At 39.2% G+C, this 25,355-nt stretch overlaps 1 protein-coding gene across 2 annotated transcripts in view; it reads right to left on the bottom strand.

Annotated features, from left to right (window-relative positions):
- Window positions 1–25,355, bottom strand: part of plxnb2b (plexin b2b) — a 151,392-nt gene that overhangs the window by 21,115 nt on the left and 104,922 nt on the right. For both annotated transcript variants that reach the window (XM_074676725.1, XM_074676726.1), the window contains 17 exons: window positions 24,935–25,094; window positions 23,531–23,642; window positions 22,880–22,991; window positions 22,406–22,507; window positions 21,538–21,633; window positions 20,817–20,904; window positions 18,762–18,937; window positions 16,659–16,807; window positions 14,591–14,702; window positions 13,390–13,526; window positions 12,770–12,949; window positions 11,316–11,409; window positions 8,146–8,343; window positions 5,752–5,931; window positions 3,932–4,068; window positions 1,103–1,203; window positions 502–731 (listed from right to left, as the gene is read on the bottom strand). In XM_074676725.1, the coding sequence (XP_074532826.1) occupies window positions 502–731; window positions 1,103–1,203; window positions 3,932–4,068; window positions 5,752–5,931; window positions 8,146–8,343; window positions 11,316–11,409; window positions 12,770–12,949; window positions 13,390–13,526; window positions 14,591–14,702; window positions 16,659–16,807; window positions 18,762–18,937; window positions 20,817–20,904; window positions 21,538–21,633; window positions 22,406–22,507; window positions 22,880–22,991; window positions 23,531–23,642; window positions 24,935–25,094 (2,364 nt within the window). The remainder of the gene's footprint in view (window positions 1–501; window positions 732–1,102; window positions 1,204–3,931; window positions 4,069–5,751; window positions 5,932–8,145; window positions 8,344–11,315; window positions 11,410–12,769; window positions 12,950–13,389; window positions 13,527–14,590; window positions 14,703–16,658; window positions 16,808–18,761; window positions 18,938–20,816; window positions 20,905–21,537; window positions 21,634–22,405; window positions 22,508–22,879; window positions 22,992–23,530; window positions 23,643–24,934; window positions 25,095–25,355) is intronic.

Here is a 25,355-nt window from a genome sequence, read left to right as displayed (position 1 = left end):
CAAAACACAACACAACACAGGTTGATGAAAAAATAGAAGCCCTCAAGTATTTTTCATGGTGAAAAGTCAGGGAAAACTAAACTTATTAAAATTTGGGACATAAATACCTCTACCAAGTTTTATACTTTCAATCCATTATTAAAATGAAACAGAGACCGAAATTTATACCAGCTAGTTGCATGAAAATACAAGTTACTTCTTACAAAAATAGGTTCAGCGCATAAAGTGTAAAGATGGACAAGGCAGATACCAAAGGGAGTCAATTTAAGTGGAGCTCCTACAACTATTACCCCTTCTAACAAAATTAGGCTCCTGGGTCATGATGGGCTGGGTAGAGGAGGAACAGAAAGGAAAAAACATACAGACTGAAAAATATAGAATCAGTATTTCAAAGTCATCGATCAAACCCTTCATGAAGCTCTGAGGATGCATCACTGCCGTGAACTCTGTACACAGACATCATTGTGTGACATTTATATAATATATCTGATTTGTAATTACATTGATGAGGAAGGTCTTGGAGTTCAGGAGGTTGGAAAACTGGTTGAGTGCCTGAGTCACTGTGGCCCGTCTAGCCTCTGGGATGTCAAGCTTTCCTGTGATCATGACATCATTGGCACCATCCTTAGAGGGCAGGAAGAAGACACGGTTGGTGTAAGTTTTGTAGTCCAGGAAGGGGATTCGTCCCTCGTTGAGCTCGTTGGTGTGGTCCTCCATCTCAATCATCAGGTCTGTGAGATGAAAGAAGAAAATAGTATGTTGTACCTCCTTCGTATTTAATAAGCAGCTTTGTGTCATTTGTTTGCTGCTTGTCTGTCTCAGTCATTACGCTGAGAGAGGAAGAGTATGAGGAGCATTGCAGAGGGAAATTATTTCAGCTGTAAAAGATTGTTTTCCATTACTGTTGCTGTAAAACTCTTTGTAATGATGATAACATGAAGCTACGCTGGAGAATACATTCAATTCACTGCTATGCAATACATCAAAGAATTGTAATCAGAGCTATGAAGCACTTCATTACTTCATTACTTCTTGGAAACATGGATCATTTTAGAGGCATTGGTGTGACTGCAGAGCTTCAGCACAGCTGCACCATCTGTACCTGTGAATTCTTTCTTGCAGCGGTCCCGCACACTCTCCTCCAGGTTCTCCAGCTGGTGTTTCACCTTCTCATATTCCCGCTCTGCTTGTTGACTCTTTCTCCTGATCAGATCCAGCAAAAAAACAACAAATATTATGAAAAATAATGTTTGAATTTCACAAAAAAGATCTTGTACATGCTGATATTACTTCTTAATGATGGCCTTTTTGTCTAAGCAGGTCTTTAATGAGTATCCAGTAGAAAATGAGAAAATTGAACTAATACTTAAAGGTCTCATATTGTGCAAAAATCACTTTAAGTCTTTTAGTGAAATTTGTGGGTCTTTGGCTTTCCTCCCAGCCCACAAAATGTGATATTTAATGAATAAACCCTGTATTAATTAGTGCTTGTAGATGTAAAATCATGACCCAAAACAATCTGTTTGAAATTTCAGGGATTTGCCGACATCAGCAATTCCCTTTTTTGACCAATCAGGAGCAAGTCTGACCTGATTGGTGCACCGGAGCAGATACCCCCGAACCCCCTCCTCGCTTACTCCCCTCCCTGGGAGGAGAACGCCAAAGTTGAAGAGCCATCTCTGCTCTGTTTTTGGCTGTAAACAGCCACATAGTTCCATGCACAAGCTTCCCATCTCAGAAATAGACAAGACTAAGTGGCTAGAGTTCATTTATCAAGAAAATGTGCCAGCTACACTCAGTAAAACTGAGCATGTGCATGCTAGTCACCTCACAGCCAACTTCTTTTCCAACTTTGGACAGTACAACAGAGTGCTAGCAAATAGGCTTGTCCTGAATCCAGGCACACTACCAACCATCCGCCAACAAACCTCGGACCCTGGAAATGTGAGTATTTTAAATGCTGTGTGCTGTGGAGCAGATGTAAGAGCTTTTCCTCGGTGTCCCCCTGTTTCTGTGTTAGCTTCAGGATGCTAACTTTAGCTGCGGTTAGCCTGTTGTTTTAGCCTGTAATGTTACGGTAAACAAGCTTCGCTGTTTTCTAAACATTGTGCACTTGGAGCTTGTGGCGCAGCTCTCAGTGACGCGGAAGAGCGGGGCGGTATCAGCGGAGGCTCATTTACATATGAAGGTCACGCCCACTAAATCAGACCGTTCTGAACAGAGGGGCTATGAGAGCCTAGAAACAATGCTGCTGTGCTTGATTTATTGGCTTTTTGGACCAAAACATGTTACTACCATTTCATGAAGACATCAATGATCCATAGTAAACTGCAGAAAAGGAGCATGATATGGGACCTTTAATAGACTGACAAGAGAGACAAATTTCTTTTTTCTTGAGACCCTCTTGGATGGGTATAGTTAGAGGATTCAATTGTTTTGGAATGAAGACCAGCTATGGGCAATCTATAGATACAATAATGCCAAAAAATGAGAAAATTAGAACACGATGGGAGGAAATGTTAGAACAAAGACTGATTACACGTCAGAAATGTAAAACATCAACAAAGTTAAAAAGCTTTAAAGGCATGGGAACTTCATCAATAAAAACATATCTCATGTATCTTATCCTAATTGTTTGTATAAAGAAAACATTTTAACTTTATACTGTCTATACTTTAACAGTTCAAGACACTTGCCATAGCATAATACTCAATATTAGTTTATCACTGATACACGGGATTGAATTCAATAATATTGAATCTTAACAAATTCGAAACATTTTACTCTTAAAAGAAAACTTGATGCCAACACAACTCAAACCAAGCAGTGTACTATGTTTATTCAAGTGCATCAGGGTTATTCAGTTTTAAGGTTATTAAACCAGCTTTTCAACAATTTATTTCAACAAGGTCTCTCCAGTGAACTCAAAAACCTCAAAAATAATGTTATGTAACAAAAGATCATCAGTAGGAGTCTTCAGATGATACACAGGCAACCCACTGGGCTCATTATGTGAATTTGTTCTACTGATAATCATTTTATCTTGGATCAAAAGAGGGAATTGAACTTTTCATGTTGCTTAGCATAAAAATCATTTGAATATATGAAAACAGGTTGACCGCCACTGACCTTACAACAAAGTCAAGAAAAATGAATGAATAATAAAACACAAGGCTTCAACTCTTTTTTCTCCAATATATAAAAACACAGATTCCATAAAAATAATGTTTCTTGGTCCCTTTCCTTGTCTGTCAACACCCAGTGGCTGAATTTTTATAACACAGCATGAAGCAGGACAGAGCTGGAGCTGTATGACTGCAGATTTCTCATTTTGATAACTGAATCAACAGGTTTTCCACCCCAATGATGATCCTGTCATGTTGCCTTTATTGGCCTCTAAAACCTCTAACCTGCTGACACCAGGCCTGGCTGAGATACGATCTGACATCAACACAGAGTGTGTTGTTCTGAAAATCAACCAGTTGGTTCAATGCTGTTTGGTGCTGTCTTCCTCGATCTACACCAGAATGCAACTGACTGGAGCCAGTGGAGTTTGAGATATTGACTAGAGTTGATCTAAAATCTATCCAGAAGAGTTAATTCAGTCATTGTGCAAGTATTGTTGTTACTTATACCCCTTCAGTAGTGGCATCTCAGGGACCTTAAACATGGAGGAACCAAAAAGCTAACTTTAAACTAACACATATAAAAGCAAATGGACAAACTTGATGGTAGTTGGTGAGTCAGATATATAACATTTTCTGATTAACGACACAAAAACATTCCCCCTGGGAAACTGATACCTGGATATGTATGAAGGGCTGTGACATATAATTTAAGGCTAAGGAAGTTTGGATAGCAAGGTTTCAACAGCTTATTAGATAACTATTCTCAGACTATAGTGTCTGTAGCCCTAAATATCTGGACTTACCTGTAGCAGTAGACTGAGATGGCGATGATGAGCAGCATGGGCACGATGACAGCAGGGATGATGATGTAGAGGGACAAATCATTCTTTTTTTCGTACTGCACTGAGCCGACCACCCACTCTCCTTTCCCAAACTTGATCTGTGGATAAACACAGAGAAAGAATGATATTATTAGTGTGTGAGCTATGACTTTTCAGCACAGGTATATTCAGGTAGAAGTTAATGGTAAAGAGAAAAGCAGAGTCGGAGGAGGATTGAGATAATTGTCCATAGTTTTGCTAAAGCATCTGAAGAACCTTGCTGAAGTGTGGGGCTGATGTACCAGGCAGTATGCCCACATTAACAGTACAAAATACATAAATGTGTTGAGTTTAACAGTTTATGATCAATGGTTTTCCATACACGGCAGGTATCATCTACTATAGATAGTCTAGTTTTCACTTCTTTATTCAGAACACAGCCACAGAAATAAAACAATAGCTCACTTAGAGGAATTACCCAGAAAGAGGGTGCAATGCTCATCACAATAGCGCCTCAGCTATAATTATATATAATTATACGAGCTTGTAACAACATGAAAACTGTTCAAGCAGAAATTAAATGGTGTCTCAAGATGTATAGTAGACACGCCTCTGGAGGCACACATAAAATTGATTATTCATGCACACACTCATCTGCAAATCTGCTTTCATGTCTCCAGTGATGAAATGCAACAAAGATGATTTATCCAAGTACTGCACTTAAATATCTACGCTTATGTGTTGTCTTTTCAAAACACTGTATACTTCTTAATCACAGGGTTTCAGATGAAAAACGAGGAACTCCCTGCTCAGCAATCACCTGTTTCTGTTGTTGTGTACCTAAATATTAAACTCACCCACAGTGGAGAGGAGTACAGATGCACAAACAGTCGATTGACAGATCTAATTGCATCAAAGTGTTTATCAATAAATCCAAGCAATTGTTGCTTGATAACTGAATATTAATGGTTCCATTTTGTTAGATGTAAGGATTTGGTGGGACCCCTTTCATTTAACAATTCCCTCTTTCTTTTTCTGTTTGATTTCATTTTATTCTGAAGGACAAAGAATTGTTTGGACTGAAGCAGCACTGTTTTGGTGCCACTTGTGGCTCAAAATATTTAGTATTTTGATAAGTGAAACCTAGAGGCATTCGATTCATCAAAAAATAATCAGCATAATGCTGCAAAAAGAAAATAATTACTGTTTAAAGTACTTTTCACAATAATTTAAAATGTCCCACCATGTCAATTAACAGCAATTAACAGCAATTAATTATTGCTTATAAATAATTAGTTATACAAGCAAACAGTTTTATGATATAAAAAGTAATACAACGCTCATAGGAGTTTTTTTCTCCATTAATGAAGAGGTATCAAGCTCATGTTCATGCTCCATGTTGTCCCTCTGACACCTCTGAAGGAGCTTTAAACCTTCATTTTTGCCAATTTCTGTCTGAAATGCTTCATTTTAGATAATATCTCTTGATGTTTTTCACTAATCGAGCAACTGTCATGTGAAACTCTCATGTGATTTTTCAAACAAGACATTCTAAGCAGCCTGCACTTTTAATCAAGGATTACTCCAACAGAGACTTACCTCAAAATGCGCAACTTTTGCCCACTGTATTTTTAACATCTAGCTTTCAAACTTAAAAAAACACCTCTTTATGTTTCTCTGCTTTTGAAAGCTGTCAATACTTGTAACTGAGAGACAAACTTATTAAAAGATTTTTTTTAATGATAAGAACAGAATCTAAATATGTATTTCCCCCAGTGTGCCCGCGTCTTCTCTTAACTGACCATCAAGTCGAGCAGCTCTGGCCGGGTGTCTCTGCGTTGGCGTCTAGAGCGAGCGCTTGGTTGGGTGGAAGGTGGGTCCAGAAACAGCTTGTCATCCTGAAGCGTGTTGACCAGACAGGGAACGTCACCAACATATGCTTGAGCCTCTTTGGCCGTCATGGCTTTGGAGAATCCACGACCCTGTAGGAAGAGACGGACTTTAAGGCTCAAAGTGACGTAATAACATGGGACTAGGATTAATGAAAGCATTTATGTACCATCATATGAGGAGTATTTAATACATGACTGTAAGCATTTTCATTAGTGATGGATGGAAAGTTTATGACAGCTCTTCACTGTTACACTGTAAGAGCTGAAAGTAATTAAAAAGATTAAGATTATATTCCATGTAAGCACATTTGTAAGTAATTTCTTTGCTAAGACAGTATGGGCACAGCTCCAGTCAATCCTACAATCCTGGCACTGCACTCCTACAGCACACTTCAGTATCTACAGACATGCTTTCAATTACTCTAATGCAGTCTGGAATATAAGAAAGGTGAAATGAGCTTAAGTAAACTGGCATCTGAGTAATTGAAAAGGCCTCAGACCTCTTCCTGCAGACACCTTTCCAAACTAATTTACCTAAAGCTTCAAGTTTACTTTGAGGAAACTTTGAAAAGTGAACACCACAGAGAGAACTTTACAGCTGATATAAAACTCTGACAACTTGTCAAGATCAATGTGATGAACGAGGGAATCTGATCAGCTGAGTGTACTAGGTAGGCACTTGGTTTATTTGATAAGTGTGCTGATTTGCTGTTTTTCTTTGTAAAAAAAATAAATACTTGAGTCCTTGTAATGTGTTAGAAAGCTGCCAACATCTTTGATGTTAGCAGGTCAAATTTGACCCGTGGTTAAACTTAGTTTGTTTACATTCAAAAAATAGTTGTTATCACCAAGTATTGTTTTTCACCTTATAGCTTACTTATTATGTATTCCTAACCATGTAAGTACTGTTTTAAATGTTACATTTTTTGGCTCAAAAAAATGGCTCCAATATACCACTTGTCTTTAATCAAAAAAATGTTTTTAATCACTATTTTTCTTGTAATGAAGATCATTGGTAAGCATATTATCTAAGTCTTAAAGACTAATATTAAAGCACCTACCAAAAAATTACTTGTGTTTTTTTTTTTTTTTTTTTTTTTTTACCTAACATTATTAACAATAGTGCCATCTGTGGTTCTGTGGTTCAAAACTGACCCTAATGGATTTATGTTAAGGGGAAGGCAATTTTTTTTTTTTTTTCATGAAACCAACTCTTTTAACTTAGAATAGCAAGTGCAAATTGAAAATTGGAGCCTCAATCCTGTAAAAAAAAAAAAAAGCAAATGGTACTTTTACAAACCTAAACTTGGAAACTGGTCAAATTTGACCCAAACACAATATAAGGGTTAAGTAAAATTCAATGACGAAAACAAGATATTAATATGTCATTTGTTTGACTGCGAGAAATTTTGAGGGATGCTTTTTAATTTCACAATATTTCTGAGCTTGAATAACTGTTGAAGTCATCACCAAATAACAGAAAAGTGGTTGGTTCCTTTAAAACTTGTAAAAAGAGTGACTTAATTAATATGTTAAAAATAAATTCGTAAAAAGTAATCACAATAAGGGGTAAAAAGAAGTACACCCAACCTGCTCCTTTTTTCCCTCTTATTTATTATCCTCTAACGTCTTTCATCTTCTGTTTCCTACAACACTTTGTTTTAGATCTTGGCAAACATCTCTAATCTAAAGTTCTAAAATCTGATGAATCACAAGCCTAACTTCATATAATGACTATTTGCCAGAAGTTTTCACAACATAAGTTCTATCTCTCGGTATAATATGGTAATTAATTAACTTAAAACCACTTTATGTGCTGTTCTGTTGGCTTGGCTTTATGTGTTTCACCAAAACTGAGACATTCATTTTCATATTCAGTATTTGAACAGTTCATTGAGTTTAGGAAAATGCAAATTTTCTGATTAAAGAGCATAAAAAAGGACCAAATAAGTTCCACATGTTTTTTTTTCTTCTGATAATCATCTCATGGCCTTTCAAATTTTCCACTTTTAAGTGAGCTCCAAGAAACACACATTGATAATTGCGACCATTACTCAACATTTGTCTCAGTTAATTTAACTCCCAAATATAATCACACCACTCTGCTGAAATATTAACTGTGCTGCTGTTTAAACATTTCAACACAGTCAAACTTAACTCCAACATAAGCAGCTAAAAAAAAGAAAACTGTGGAGAGTCAGCATCTTTTCTGTATTTATCCGCTAGCCAGATAAAAACATCATTCATCTTAATCCCTACACATAAACTGCAGCATAATAAGGAGCCTGGGCAGCCTGCACTCACAGTGACGATGATGATGCTGGTTTCAGTGATGACCCTTTTGGTCAGCTCGTTGAACATGGGGTCGGGGTGGTATTCAAAGGGCTTCAGGTCTTTCACATAGTTGTCCAGCTGGATGTAGGTTCTAAAGGGCTGATTTAGGGAGCTGTTTACTGTTGGAGACCGAAACTGGATAACCGTGTCGTTCTTCTCATGAGCCGCCTTAATGTGAGAAAAGAGAATTAATTGGTTACATGTGGCACATAAACATACGAAAGAAAACAATCATTTATCAGTAATGAGACGGAGAATCAGAGAGGAAAGGAAAGCAGACAGTGGGAGTTGATGTTTTCGGAAGAGGAAGTAAAATACTTGATATCATTGTGTAAGTGAAAAGTGTTTGGGGGTGTTGTGGACTGAGATAAAAGCCTGATTGGTGGGATGGGGAAGATAAAATATATGAGGCCCTTTAAAGTTGTTCTATTAAAATCCCTATCTGCCATTGTAGAAAAACAGCCTCTGATGAATCATGACCCGTACTGAGTCATTCCTCCCCTGGCTTTGTTTTGTTTTTGGTTAACTGGACCAATTCTGATATTCCTGTCACTCTCTGATTGTTCAGATATGAGGCTGACAATACTGTGTGTGACAGCTAAGCCCCAGAGCCCCACGCACAGTTTAACTTTTCCAAAGGATGAGGCAAAAGGAGTGGGTAACATCAGATAAAACTTGAAAAAGATTCAAGCAATACAGTTCTCTTTTTAATTTCATTTAACTGTGAATCTGAAGCAGCTGCACCTCTGTGTAATGACTATACACGTGAGGAGGAATAGTTCCACACCCCAAGGAAAAGACACAAAAGCTTCAAGTTAAATATGAAGGTACGGTTGCTAGCCTGGCAGCAATACTTGTAGAGAGAACTCAGAAAGAAGAAAAAGAAGTTACTGATTTTTTTCTGTGCTGTTCTTTTTAGATGATTGCTCTGCCCATCCAGATGTGCACAGAGCTTGATGTTCAAATTGTCCAGCTCATAGAAAAGCTCTAGGTGATAAAAAAAAAAGAAAGAATCTGCACAGTTTAAATTCACGTTTAAATTTCAGTTTTTCATGTTGTAATTTTAAAAAAAATGTGTTGCTCTTCCTGCTCAGCGTTGGTTCAGCTGACCGTCAGGTGGAAGATTTTCTCCAGTCAGCTGGAACCCATACACTGGAACCCATAGTTTCTTACTTAAATACTAGGGATAGGTACCTTTCACATTTGAAACGATACGGTACCAATGACCCGGAACCTGGCAATCGGTACCTATACTCTGCGGTACCAATTTTCTGTACTTTTTTGTGTTTATGTAGTAAAAAATATCAATTTGTCTAATAATGAAATATGTATATTTTTCAATTTAACATAATTATTCTTCAATATATAACCTTGTAATGCTGTGTTCATGGTCAGCATGGAAAATCCCCTACTCTTTCACTCCCTCACAGTCACAAGGATGTGTTTGTGTACCTAAACGTGGTACCTTTTGATTTAATGTGAGTTGGTACCCTGTACATCCCTATTAAATACACTGTAAAAGTACACTGAAAAAGCTGTTTGAATACAGTGACATCAGTTACAACCTCTCTGTGACAAATTTTGCTCTTTCTACCACAAAAATCAAAATGGAAAAAGTACTCAAGGATACAGAGTTTGAATCTTTTTTAAGATGTTTTAGGAAAGACCTTGTTGCCATGTCCAAAGTCACTGCACAGATTCATTCACAGAGCCAAACTGCTACTGTGACTAAAATCCTTAAACATTTTAACTTCGTAGAAAAATGCTGATTTGTTGCCAAGTAGCATTTGGTGTGATGAGATTGTGGTGTCAAAAACTGCAGGTTAAGCTCTAAATCTAACCCTCAGAAGACAAATGATATGTGTAACACCAACTCACTATGTTTTTTAAATGCAGCAAAGACTCTGATTTATGCACTGATGAATCAGTGTCTAATGGCTACACATGTTGTTGGGATATCTTCAGTAATTCGGTGTTTGGGTTTTATGTATCTATTTGGAAAATGTACTTTGAATTCATGCCAGTTAAAATAAAAACAAATTAATTTTGATGCAGTGAGCTGGTGTATTCGCTTCCTCAGTTTGCGGTGCATCAATTACTGCTGCCAGTTTTGTATGCAAAAATATACAGAAGCAGCTAATCCCTTGGAGAAGCCAATATAAATATAGTGGAGAGTGAAGATTTAAATTGTTACTGGGATAAGTTAAAACAGCTGGTGCCAGACATTTACAATTGCAAATAAGAACTGGAGGGACTTTCAAGTTAGAAAATAAAGAGAGAGAAAAACATTTTTGCTCTGAGCTTCTAACCTGACCCACAACATGTTTTTGCCACAAGCAAGCCGCAATAAAGACTCTAAATATTTGAATTCAGGTCAGTGGATTGACTTAAAACCAAGAGAAGCTTATGAAGTTGACCAGCTAAGGCCTTTGAGATAAAACTTTGTATCCGCGGATAGTTTGTGGCAGCCAGAAGCCTTTTCAAATCTCTCCTGTCCCCTGGTAGCACAAACCAGAGACTTGGCTAAGAGTAAAGTGGAGAAACCAGCGGAGTCACATAATCTTCTGCAACCTTAATGCCGGTATTAAATTCAGCCCTTTTAATAAAATGAACAAAATTGCTGCTGCTAACGTGCGGTACACTGGGGGGCAGGCGACAGCAGGCTGCGTACAGCTCCTTCAAGTTTTCTGGCAGACTCAGTGCTGCTCGAAGGAGCTGGATGAAGAACACAGTTGTATTGAGTTGAGGGTGAAACTGTGCTGCTGGTATCTGCATTCCAGCAGGTTTGACGGATTTATGGCCTAAAAAGCGAGATGGAGTCATACCGGCACATGGAAGTGAGGAGGATAAAAGTTTGTTGGTGTGTACATGAGCATGTTTCGCAGAGTTTGAATGAATCACCACAGTAGTTGTGGGCTGGGCTGTGGGGAGATCGATGGACTGTGCTGCTGCTGTGAGGGGAAAAACAGATTGAAAGGCAGAAATGCTCAGAAACTAAGACCCATTGGAAAGAGACATTTGAGAAAAAGTGATTTGAGGAAGGAAATGATGAGTTTTTGAGCTCTTTAATCAGCAGGTTGATGTACAGAGAAGACAGTGATGAGAAATGAAAGAAGAAGAAGAGGAAGTAAAAGACACACCTCAATGGACTTGGAGTTGTCTCTTTCAACTTTTATGACAGCAGTCTGGATTAGGTCAAAGCCAGAGCCAGTCACCACAATGTTCCTCCCTCCACTAAAAAACACAGAAAAGGTTTTTAAATACAAAACTCCCCACATACATGTGTGTGCATATCAAAAGGCATACAAAGATAAGCCCCCAAGGGAGAGTTACGGGAAGACATCAACGCTTCTTAAATTGCACCTCGGGTAATTTTCAGTAGAGATGAAAACAAATTAGTTTAGCCTGTCTGTTGTCCCTGCCTGCGTGCCTAATCACACACACCCTGGTGCTTTCAATCGCACAGAAAGAGCTAGATAACTGTCTAATGCATCCATTTTCAGCGATCATCAAGCAGTTTGGTGCAGCATCAAAGGCTATCATTTGTTACTCCTTCAGATGATCAGAAGTGAGAGTGAAAAATGTCCCGCGGGCAAACACAAAAATACACAGGCGTACCAGGCGATTCCTGAAGGGCAAAGCATACTTTTAAAAACAAAAAGATTCTTGGTGTTAGTAACCTCTACCAAGGTGACAGATGGATAGAAGCTCCCAGGGCAGAGAAGAGGGCAGGTGTCTTTCTTAGTGGTCAATTTTCCACAACAGCACTTCTCCGTTTGACATTGTCAACAATGTCATTTTGCAGCTCATTCTTTCACACCTCTACTTGGAGGGAAAAAAAAACAGTTTGCAGTTTCTGAAGATTACATCAAGCTTCTCCAAACAATTTTTGTTACAGTATCAACTAGCCATTTTTTTCCACATCTGTTGTGGAGTTCTCGAAAAAATATGGACTGAAGCAAAATTGAAAGCCATCAGTTCTGCAGGGGTTTTGTTACACTGAAAAGTGTTGGACCAAGTGAAATGTGGACTTGATGAATGCCCTGAATGGAAAGTCGGGAAATCAAAAGTTATTAAATAACATCTCAACGGGAACACAATACTGTGTACCAATTTTCATGGCTATCAACTTAATAGTTGTTTGGACATTTAACTCAGGACCACAAATAATACCCTTTTTTTGGGGAGAGAAGAAAAGTCAAGGCAACATTATGATAGCTGTGTTCAATTCCCTTAGCACCTTGGATATCAGTACCAAATTTCAAGGCAATCCATTCACTGCTTGTTGCTGCATTTTGGTCTGGATCAAATTGGTGGCCCCAAAAACATAGCAATTTTTCTTTTGGAACTCTACTTCAATTCTTACTAGAATAGAAAAAAAAGAAAGTGCTTTATTTAAAATTAAAATTGCTTGATGAGTTGAGTTGCTTTAATTTCTATAGAGAGCGCTGGTTAAAATGCAATGATATAGGACAGTAATACCATCTAAGTATCAAATTGTGCACTAAACTTCTTTTCAGAGGTTTGCTTACTCAAAAAAGATGAAAGCAGCATCATAAAACAATTTGATTTTGTTAAAAAAATATATACTAACCAGACAAAGCTTGCTTTGGGTTGGTGGTCCAGCACGATGGGATTTTCCAAGAATTCAAAGGCGTCTTTAATGGTTTTCATGGTGCTCTTTCCATACCTCACTGTGACAGTAAGACGGTCGGAGGGCACCTTCTCCTGGTATTCTCCTGTCCTGCAGGTGATCTCCTCTCCAAAGCTCTCCCTGCCAAGACGAGAACACATCTCAACACCGGGTGGCTATAGGAGTCAGGGTCGCACAGGGTCACTGTGCAGCGGAGGCCAACGTGGCAGCAGGCTGACAGCTTGTTAAATCCTGGCTTTGCTGCTTCTATAGCTCGTTAGTTTTTTGTTACTGCTGCCGAAAATGTCACCATGGGCTGGTTTTGACAGAACACCCGTGATCAGAACAGCAGTAGCAGGAAAAAAAATCCTGCACATGACACCTAAGTTAAGGTCAATTCCATTTTTGCCGCAGGAATGAAAAAAGAAATCAATTTATGGGCTTCAAAGTGTGCATACTGTAGAATTTGCATAGAATACAATGTCTGAATAACAAGTAGCACTTATCAACTGAAGAGACTGGATTGAAAAGAATTGGGGTTTGGCGTGAATGACAATTATTACAAAAAAAAAAATCCTTACACAGTGCAGTCCACATTCCCAACAGTGACGTGGATGTCTTCCTTACTGCCAGTGTCCAGAAAACGTCCTTTAATCGTAATGAGGGTGCCCCCAGCTTTGGGCCCTCGGGAGGGATTCACTCCTTCGGGCATGGGGTCCTAGAAGAAAGGTTGGCAAGATACAGCATGAGTATAGCTATCTTTCTACAAGCACTGACAGACACACATAAGCTCCGGCCCACTCACACATAAAAGAATAGCACACACAAGCGCACACACTTCTCCTCACCCTCCTTGATCTCCGCTGCTCTATTAGACACACACACATACACACAGCCATACAAGCACCACATCTGCCTCAATTTGCTGAGCAAACAGTTAGGCGGAGCACTCCCCTGTGGGGGAGCTTTAGCGGAGCCACAGATATGAAAAGCCAGTTAAATAGCTACGCTGGAGCCTGTTAAAGCATTAGAGAGAAAAGGAGGCCTACTGCACTGCATCTGGTTAGAGGGGACGCATACATATTCTAGCTTTTTGTAATGTACAGTGTATAGCCATTGTAATATAGCAGCATCTTGGTGCTTAATGGCACAAATTGGGATGTTGTATTTGTGCAAAGATGACATGCCTTTCTGTTCAGAGACTCTCTGCAGATATGAAATGAAAGCACAATAGTGACCTTAAAAACATCAAAACCTGCTGAAAGCTTCCAAATATTTTAGTTTGGAGGTCAAAAGTAATACACCTTCAATCCCCTAGTGCCCCCAGCCCAGCATGGCTCTGAATCTCTAGCCAGACTCTTCTCCTCTGCTGTTTTCAGATGGGTGAATGCATTACTTAACTCCATGCAAACAACAGAGTCCTTTTCTACTTTTAAGAGATGCCTGAAGACTCATCTGTTCAGGGAACACTTAGGCGCTTAATCTGACCCTTCTCCTCTTTGTCCTCAAGGGTAGAATGAAACAGAAGGTCTCAAACCCAGCTTTTAGTGAATATTTAGCACTCATTATTGAATGTTGTTGACGGTTGGCTGGCTCTTGATGGCAGCACCTGCAGCCAAACAATTTAAAGCACTTGTCCCACTGTCCCTTTTGTCTAAATTCTTGTTTGTGTTGTACATCGCTTTGGACAAAAGCATCTGCTAGATGAAACTGTAGAATCGTAGAATGTGAAAGCAGAGGAAAGGTTTGTTTGTGAGTGTGGGTGTGTAGTGGGATATTTACCCTATAGGTGAAGACCATGGAGGATGTTCCTCTCTTGTCTCCCTTTACCTCCACCTCTACTTGGCCCCAGTCGTTCTTCATATCACGAACAGGGCCGATCTCACACACCACACTGGACACCAGAAAAAACAGGTTAAGACGTATTAAACACATCTTTCAGTGCATTGCTTATCTTATATAACACTTAACTGATGTAATACAGAACCAAGATGCATCATTTTGACCCTTTGTGAGACCTCTACTTCCTAAACTTAAATATCAGCCGAGTAATTTTGTGAAGGTGCATGGAGAAAATGAAACAAAACAAGTTCAAAAATGTTTCCTGTCACTCTGACTTATATCCTGGAGCTGCACAACTGGAAACAATCAACAGCCTCATGAGATCTAACCCTCCAACTGATCAAGTTATATTAACTTTCACTGATATCTCAGACAAATGGGTAAGAAAATGTGTACTGAGTTTAGTTTCAGTTCATTGGAGAAGACAGTGAAATTAAGATAACACTTTGTTGAAAAGGAAAGAAAACTTGAATGTCTTTTGTTCACCTTATAAAGTACACACATGCTAAACAAATTCCTAAGATTTAAGCAATGTTGTTGACTCAGCAGCTATAAACATATGATTTTCCTATGCCAGATTGGCTGCATCTAGCATCTTAGAAATTGGACCCTCTGGGAATTTCCCACATTGCACTTGGAATTGTGTGATAAACGAAATACGTCTCAGTCTGCCGCAGTCCTCAGGGAGTGTGTTGCTAATGAAAGAGGTCAGCATAAAATGGCAAGCTGTATTCAGTCTAACAGGTGGGCCTCAAGTAGACAATTAACAGCTACAGCATGTGAAAGGATTTAATATCACATCGGAAAAGCTGATAACTTAAAGCAAATGGGCTAAAACATGCAGTCGGCCATGCAGGACAGCTAACATTGAGATGAAGACCACAGAAGGCACGTTAGCCGCAAAAGTAGATGATTTAAGGGCGGAAAACGCTCCATCTGGTCTCATAAATCCTGTTTTATGCCTCATCCTGCAGATGGTGGGGCAAGAATTTGTCATAAACGTTGATCAATCCTGCCAGGTGTCAACAGTTCTGGCTAGTGGCTGTGAGGCATCAATGTGGAAGTCTTCTATTTTAAAGAGCGTTTGTGTGAAGTGAACACTTTTTAAACACAGCTGTGACTGGAGTGGATTTGTGAGGCGTATTCCAGAAAAGCTCATTAAATCACCTCTGGGATGAGGAGGAACAGAGAGGCTGCAGCATGAAGTCATCACCAAAAATCTGTGGAAAATATCGGACGCCAACAAACCACTGTGGTGTATTTATAGTGCTTTGGTGCATCAGCATAATTTTGACTCTTCTGGTGTGACTTTCTACAAAGACATCTTGTTCAGAGCCCTTCGTCGTGAAGAGGGTGATCATGAGTCATTACGACTTCCACTGGAGGGACATTTTTTCCCTCTAAATTTTCAAAGAGTTTCATTCATAAGCTCAAAGATAAGAAGATTAAAGTAAGTTGACAACAAAGACAACAACAGTGTGTGGCAACTTTCCCACCCCATTTATCATCCTACAGCCCCAAACTATATGTAAAGTAGCTGAAAGCTTTGACCTTGTTGAGCTTCTACAGTAATTGCTGCATCTTACTGGAGTGAATCTGCTGACAACACATCTGTTTAGTCACTAAAGGAGAATTTGAATGCAGAATGGTTATTCATAAATTATTATTTCAACTGTGCTGGTGCCTTTACTCAAAAAATGCTTCTGACTACTTCTTCCACCCTCAGCATTTGCCTTTTAAAAGAGCGATTTTTGTTTTGCGTCTTGAGACTCTCAAATCAATACGGTAGCATAATGAGCTAATTAAAATATACACCCAGGTCACCTCGAGGAAAGGCAAAGCTCTACGTAACTGATAAGGCACCCGAAAGTTTATGAGAGAAGCTTTTTTGTTGCCAAAACACAGTTCAAGAGACAGTAAATAACAGCAGGAGTGTGTTTGAGTGTGTGTGTGTGTGTTGCTGCTTCTCATAAATTAGCATAAAACAATCGATGTGTTTAAGTATTACCTTGTGGAGACAGAGTACTTCTCCTCCTGATGGATACACGGCTCCCCGACCACAGTGATGCTCTTAATGTCTGATTTGTGGATGCCGAGGTTGGAGCCCCGGATGGTGATTGAGATTCCTCCCTGCAGGGGGCCGTAACGAGGGATGATCTGGATAGAGAGGGGATACAGTGGAGGGGGTGTTTATAGTAAGAAAGGATTTGAAATGGATTCAGACAGATTAGTTGTGCAATACAAACATACAAGAGATTTATACAGTCTGTTTAAGTCGGCTGAATAGTTGGAATTTAAGTGTTTAATATTTGAAGCCTTGGTCGGGAATAACATCCATACTGTATGAGTCATGTTTGCACAGATTTAAGTGAATGTATTAGAGTCCGACCACTGTTGGATTACTTATATTCACTGCAAAGATACTCTGGGATATTAAATAATTCAAGATAGAGCAAATAAACTGGTGTTCTATGTACATTTGTAAAATAAACTAGTGTCTGAGTAATGTGCATAACAGCTCAACATTTTTTAATTATCAGAGATCTAAGAGTAAATATGTGATAACAGTAGAGTGTTAGCAGTTAAAGACTTAAAGCTATGGTAGCCAGTGAGGTCCATACTGATGTTTGTTAGGTTTGTACTGAGTCACAAATAGGGATGGGTATCGAAAACCGGTTTGTTATGGATCAATAAGAAATGTTTCAATCCAACGATTGACTAACGATTCCCTTATTGATTTTTTACATTAGGCTAGAGCTGCTGGACCTTACGTTGGGTAGTCTGCTGCAACTATCTTAGCTCCACAGTTAGATAACAGTTTCCCCAAGAACACTGAGGATTTTCAGCTTGAAGTTTTACTGAAGGACTGAACAAACAAAGATACATATCACAAGAGATTCCTATTCAATACATTCAACATGGTATACATCTCCTTATTAACCAAAAATTATATTAACAAAATAGTGCGAGCTTGATGCCAATGTATATGGGAAACTGCATTGATATGCTAGCAGTTAGCATACATAAGTGCAACTTTGGTTTTACAACATAATTCCAACTTTCATCGCAGAAACACATCACAATTTCTCTTTGTAAAGGATAGTGAGAAATTTCTAAATACTCAGAGGAAAATGAAATAAAAGTTACGTGCAGGATCACGGCTGGCTTTATAACTAGGGCAAGGTTCCAAACAACCTAAATAATTGCTATTACAATTTTAAGACACTAGATGGCCTACTTCAGTCAATACCATAGAACAAAACAGTACATCAGTGTTCTATGTTGTGCAATTTTTCCTTATTTGTAGTTGTTGTATGTACATATATCCAGATAAAGTGTCCAATTTCATATTTATTTACGACCAAACTCAATGAAATATTGCTGACAAAGTTAACCTGTGAAACTACTTTTTGCACAGGGAAAATAATCACAGGAGGAAGCGGATAAGCAGAATCAATAAGGGCACTGGTATCAAAATCTTATCATTACCCATCCCCAGTCACAAACCCCCTAAAAATATGTAAAGTGAAGGAAAGAGTTGTTTGTGGAGAATTGCTAAAATGCAAAAAATAGCCAGAGAAGCCAACCTCATAGAGCCAAAAGAGGAAAGTGGGAGGATAACTGAGTCGGTTTCATTCAATCACTATAGGCTTGAAAAGTTCTGCCAAATCATCAGTCAGCTGTTCAGATGATTGAGGTTGGATCGAAACGCACACAACAGATGATACACACAAAGAATGGGTCCATAAACGGTTTTGCCAAAAGAAAAGCACACAAAAAAGATTCCCCAGTTATATCTCCATCAGCTGTTGTATCAGCGAGATTGCAGTTTGTGTGGTCATAACCTCAATTACAATTAGTGATTGATTTCTGTCAATGACAATGAGGCACCAACAATTAATGGGGAATTGATCCAATCTAAACGTGTTGCAGTTCACCTCATCATGCCCTCAAGGAGAAGCAGTCTTCCAACTTCATAAAAAAAAGTGCAACAACTTGCATCAATCAATAATCCAATCATGGAAGTCCATACTCCTCAACTGATGATCACAAGCCTTGAATGTATGTTCAAGTTCAGAGGTCGGCACAAAGAGATGACAGTAAAACTCACATCAGTGATCTGAGGGTCAGGGCACTCAGTGTTGTATGGATGTTCCGATGCATGCTGGCACAATTTTTCGTACACACACGCCTTCTGCTTGGCACACCACACACACTGGTACTTAGGATCGGCATTCTTGCATAGACTGCAGTCCTCCCTCCCCATGGAGCAGTTGTAGAGTGTAACTGAAGGAGAAGAAGAGAGGGAAAACAATTATCATATGCCTGTTTTATCATATCTGCATGACTTGTTCTTACAGCATGCCCTCAGTGCAGTAAGCTTAAAGGAGAACTGAACAAATCAAAGTCTGTTTATGGGTCTTAAGGGATCTCCATCATCAGCTAAATATGTTAAAATGTTGTTACTCCAGAGGAAGCGGTTTGAAATCTTATGAATCGCCTCAAGCTATGTCACTGGAGTCAAAATATGATGAAGCTGAAGAAGAAAAGTTTGAGAGTGCAACAAAATCTGGAGGTTTGGAAGCAAGCAGGGATACTAGACACCTGTTCACCGTCTCTCATAACAGCATAAGGGCAGCAACTTCACACAAAAGTAGACGGTGATAGTGATGCCTCTTGAATCACCGCTGATGCTCGGCTGGTTTTATCCAAACACGACATGTTCAAAAGTGAAAAGAAAAGGGTTGCTCGCTCACATCTCATTTTAACACCTGTGTTTTTTAGCTAAATTAGCTGCTGTTAGTATCACACACCTGTTACCTCAACTCAACTGTCAGTTATCAAGCAGGTGCAGAGGGTACAAGTACAAGACAGGTTTTGACAAGGAGCAAGAATGAGCGGAATAAAAAAAGATGATGTCTCTGGCTCTGCTGTATTGATTTTTATTATTCACCATCCATTGTGAGTACCACAGTGTTGTGGAAGTGAATGCTAAATTGACAGAGCTGTCTTATCATGGGCAGCTGGGAGTGGTTGGTGGACCTCTTTGCCCTGGTGTTGCTATACAGGCTACATACAGTCTACCCTCAGGGCTAAAAAAGAAAGCCTTCTTTTTCTCTGCATGTAGTAATTCAATATGAGGCCTGTTTGTACCTGGAGTGAATTCTTCTCTGAGAAACACATCAGAATCAATAAAAACATGGCCATGAGGTACAATGTCCTAAAACAGAAACAAATAAGACTTCTTTTTTAATCTGGAAAGCATCCGGTCTGGGATGCTAATCATGATGCTACTTGGTTAGTGCGGTAATAAAACCGGTCATTAGACGGCATCATCATTCAGTTTACTACTTTAAAGTGTTACGTGTTTATTGTTTAGTGGATATACTGAGTACTTTCTTTTTTCTTGCCTTGTCATGATAAGCTTTCTGAGAGAACTTTAATCATTTTGCTTCTGCATTGAATCTTAAACAGAATTTTAATTTGCTATAATAGCATTTCAAACATTCAAGTTTATTGTCATTCATACATTAAGGCATTCCTGCAAAAAAAAAAATGCATGCACCTGGATTTTTTAGCCCCTAAAACTGCTCATGAATAAATTTTGGCATGTAAATCTGAGTAGTCAGAAACAGCAATATTGAAAGCTCTCAAACAATAAATAAAAAGAAATTATGAGAATCAACTGTTCCATCATCTAACTGCCTGGTGGTAAAAACTTTGGTATCTTTATGAAAAGCTTGAGAAGTCATAAAGAAATTCTTTTGCACTTTGTGGTACAGCCTTACCTTTAAAATAAAACATATGTTCTTGTACAGTGCAGTGTTAGGAGAAACTGTATGCATTTTCAAGACTGTGGACATTTTTATATGAGCTAATGGATTCTATATTCTTACATATGTCCCTGCTAGCATATCTAATATGCATAACAAGAAAGCAGCAAAACATACCTCATAATCACTGTTATGAACGACCCTGAACCTTACATTCACTTTCAAAATACCTATGATTATGCAATCATTTCCAGTTAGTTTTCTGATTAATTTTCCTTTGAAGATAAAAGAGCAGACTCCTCATGTCTATTGGAGGCCCCACACTGGGACTAGAGGTGTACACACTGGGCATTATAAATAAGACCTCCACATTAAAATGTAAGACAGCGTACCATTCAGCGTGCTGTCCATCTTCTTGCCTGACTCCTTGTCCTTCACGTAGAAAAGGACACTGGTCTCTGGTGACTCGTCGTAGGAAAACTAAGAAAATAGGAGAAAATGAATTATTAATTCAGAGCCCAGTGATTAATGACAGTTAAGCTCTTCTCTGCAAGTAGTGTGGGCTGTCGCCTCCCGATGCCAAGGGAAGAAAAAAAAAAGGAGAAAAAAAGCATCCAGTCTGGCAGATTTTCAGCTGAAGAAATCAACGTTGGAAAAGAACATAGCTGGAGGCTATGCACTGTTTGAGTTTTCCCAATCACAGAATCCACAATGTAGAGATCAGCTAAAATAAGTAAGGGGGGGTCTGTCCATTAGAGGGAGCTAGAGAATATCAAAGGGGTTGTAGGAGCCAGCCAGGGGGTGAATTAAAGATGCAATCAGCTGCGAATAGATGAAGAGTTTGCATTTATACTTTTCAGGGCTGAAGAATCTGCAATCAAGTGGCACTCTACAATATTTTTCGCTCTGTTTCAGGGTTTTCTTCTCTATTGCACTTTGATAACCCACAAATCAGCCATAGTGCAAGGATCTCGGCTGAGTGGAGGGAAAATTGGCCCCAAGCTGTGCGAGCAAGCTAAGCAAAGGAACGATTCGCAGCACGGTTTTAACTGTGACACAGACAAGAATTGAATCAAGACAAGTGTGGAGCAGCTTTAAAACAGTCTCACTTACATTGAAGCCTCGGAAGGTGTAGAATGGCCCTTCTTCAAATATGACTTCCTCTTCTACATTTTTCATCAGCTCAGTGCCGATGGTGAAAAGACGACCCTGAAGAATAGGACAAATAAAAACAAGAAACATTGTGTGTTAATTTATGTAGATCCTATTTGCAAACTGCTTTTCTCTGATCCCTCTCTTATTTTCTTCTCCACAAAGCAAGAAATGTAAAAGACTATCTTGTTCTGCAGACTTCTGCAGCCCCTCTGTTCTCACCCAGAGAAGTTTGGAGCGGATGACTGGCTTCTTTTCACTTGTTTGTTGTAACTGTGTAGCATGTAAGACAACAAGTGCATTCAAAAGTCCTCCAACAACACCAGGCAGAGTCTCGGCTGCACATCTGCTGGCAGAATTTACTTCCTCCGTTGCCCATGAGGGTTTGAATATACTGGGAAAACAAGCCACCCTGTACAGACATGTTTTACAGCACAGGCATGGGGTATGAAATGATCTCTTGGTACTCTCAGTTTTGATTTTGTGGAATCAAATAAATTACAAAGGAGGTAGGGACTTTTTTCAATGGTGCTTTAAAAAGAAAGTTTACATTTCTTTAGCTAGAGCAACTCATGCACAACTGGGAAAAACTATTAACTTTTCATCCAACCTGTATTTCTTATTGTCCAATTCTGAGCAGGCATAACATTATTTTTGCATCTGGTGAGTCTATTTTGTGAGTGTGCAAGCCTTTTCTCTTTCAGATTTAAGTATTAATTTATGCCCCCATTAAAAAAACTCTTGGACCAAATACCTTACCCATGAGGTTTTTTAAGGAGCCGGCTAGTTTTCCAGAGATGCTTTAAATTCTCTGTGTGTGCCACTTTACCTGGTAGAGGTCCAAATTGATCCCCTCGAAGCTGATATGAGTCTTATAGCCCACGGGGATCAGCACAGGATCTGGATTTTCAAACTGAGGACACTTCGCTCCCTGAGAAGGCAATCAAAACAAATCAGATACACCAACTTCCAATAATTTACATTTTAAATGCTATGCTAACCACTTAACGGATACCCTGATCTGCAGAGACAGATAAGTGTATCTCTGAAACATCTGCTGACTTGTAAATTGATATCCTCAATCCTAGAATATTTGTCATGCAAGATGGTGCCAGCTGATACTCGGATTTACGTTCTTTATTAATTTTCAGGAAAAATTTGTATCTTGAGGGCACTTTATCTCATCTGGTGATTAAATGTGTCCTTTAAAACTTGGGCTTTGCTTTTCCAGGCATTTATTTAACACACAGTGCTACAAACAGAACACCTTGGCGTATTATACATGATTTGTCAAAGGACTAACCTGACGATGATTGATGATGTTGGGGCCGGTCACACTGTCGTCCATGTCGCTGCAGGTGTGGTCCTCTGTATTCCACTGACAGCCCCATGAACTCGCTACACATGACATGCACCTGGACAATACACACACACAGAAATACGAACATGCAAACACCAAAGATTAAAGAATGCATTCACATACATAATTAGGCAGCAGCCACACACTCAAAAAAGGAACACACAAACAAAATCTGAAAACATGCAAACTCATCAAAGAGCGTCCGGCACAAAAATCCATGCTGCTGACAGCGAAATGGATCTCTGCAACTTCACATAAGCAAAGCTCGTTCATCACACACTCCTCGGCATGAAAAGAAATGAAGGAAAAAATAAGGAGGGGAGAAAAATGGTGAGATTGACTTTCATTTTTTGATTAATGAATAGGAAACTGAGGCAATTTCCTTGGCTCAGTAATAAACGGAGGGTGAGAAAATGCAAGAGGTGCATTCAAAACCACCATGCATCACAATTTACAAACAGAGCCTTGATCTCTCATCTGTTCACGCAGGGTGATACATTTACATCAAGGTTGTCAGCTGATGCTGTGTTCAGTGTCACTGTGTATTTTCAGTGAGTGACAGAGCAGAACTGATAGATTAAGAGTCTGACTCACGGTGTGTTTTCTGATTTCCTCACTGTGGCAGCACAGTTATAGAACTTGAACTCCCGCGTTGCCAGCTCCACCGTCTCATTGACAAAGATGCTGACCGCCACTGCAACAAAGTCTGAGGACACAGCAAAGAGTAGGTAATTGTGAAAGTTTTACCCAAGCATGAATTGAGGATAGCTTTGAGGGGAAAATTCTCTACTCAAAAAGACCTTTAAAGTACCATGTCATAGCCTAAAACTAAAAAAAAACAAAAAAAAAACTACTATTTATGTTTAAAACACAACAGGTGAGAGAGGCGCTTTAAAGCTGTACAGATCTGCATGCATATGATGCTTCTATGTTATGCTAGCAACATGCTAGCAATTTCAGAGTGTAAAACTTCCAAGTGCTGATTTTGGCGAACCCTTGTGAACAAAGCTGGAATTCTTATCTTTTTGCTTATCTTCTCCTGGACAAAAAAGTCACTCTTTTTAATTTAATGACCAACTTGCAACCAACTAATGAAAAAAAGGGTAAATTGTATCAAATACATTTTAAAAGCTTGTTGTGGTCGCTTTATCTGACACCCCAAACATGGCATTGGACACAAAGGTCTTCAAAAGCCTTGGTATTTATTTCAGGTTATTCCCATAGACTGAATATGAATGTACATAGTCTCTGTGACATCACTTGTCTGTTTCTGAAACAGAGTTTGTAAGCAAATTGTTGGCAGACACCATATTGGAAATGAGGCACGCTTTGAGCTGAAAACTCAGAGCTATAGGGCACCTGTCAGTCACATGAGCTGAGCTGTGCCTCCGACTGGGTGAAGAGACAGTTAAAAACAACTCAATGGCAGTCTATGGAGCACTATTTGAAATAGTACACTCAGATAAAGACCTACAAAAAGTCTGAGATCAACTCGTTGGGAGCTTGGAGTTAGAATAATGATATTTCTAATATTGTTGGGTCTCTACTTCTCTCTTCTAACCACTGCCCTCTGTATGCACTCTATCGACTCCAAGCTCCCATTAAGTCCAGAGCTGGTTCAGAGCAACAAGTTTTCCTTCCACAGGAGATTTTTTCACCACAGGCAGATACCCCTAATCCTGCCACATCTCTTTTAGTGATCAATTCGGTAATCATCTAGTTACCAAAATAACAGCCTTTCTCAGCCAAGATAAACTAAAGGCTATTACGCAATGAAATGGTTTATTTATGATATAAATGGAGGTGGTCTTTGTTTCAGGCAAGGTGGCTCACCTCTACTGTGAAGTGCTAATGGACAAGCTTTGATAAATAATGAAGTGCCTGTGTTTGCCTTTCTTTAGCCAGTTGGTGAGACAACCTTGGTTTAAATGGGGGCAAAAGACACCTTCCTCGAAGGAAGATGTAATAAAGGGAAGGAGATTAACTAAAACGCTTTACCTTGGCCCTCAGGTGTTGGTGGAATAAGAGAGGGGCTCGGTAGATCACAGGAGACCTGACCAGAGTCAGACATCATGCCTTCACTCCTGAAAGGCTTAATGTAGCAGTGCAGATGGTCAGACGACCCGATTGCAGGAAGAGATGGGATGTTGATCTTAACCTACGCAGAAATACATATGTTTAAGACTCAGATATATCTGCTACAGGTACGTTTGTAGTCATTGACCTGTTAGGCTGTTGATTTACTGAACTAAACACTTAAGGTGCAAACTGTAATACTGGATGTTAAAAAGACAGAAATGATTTCCTCTGAGAGGCTGGTGACTGATTGCAATTGAGAAAGAAGGACAGGTGCTGTTGATGGAAACACATAAGTGAGTCAGAGAGGACAGGAAAGAGAAATGTGAAGCAGAGGGATGAA

This window comes from Halichoeres trimaculatus, unplaced genomic scaffold, assembly GCF_033239565.1.
Source record: "Halichoeres trimaculatus isolate MK-OKI-2021-1 unplaced genomic scaffold, fHalTri1.1 fHalTri1_scaffold_10, whole genome shotgun sequence".
Taxonomy (NCBI): domain Eukaryota; kingdom Metazoa; phylum Chordata; class Actinopteri; order Labriformes; family Labridae; genus Halichoeres; species Halichoeres trimaculatus.
The sequence above is the reverse complement of the archived record's forward strand: the minus strand, read 5'-3'. Positions and strand labels throughout refer to the sequence as shown.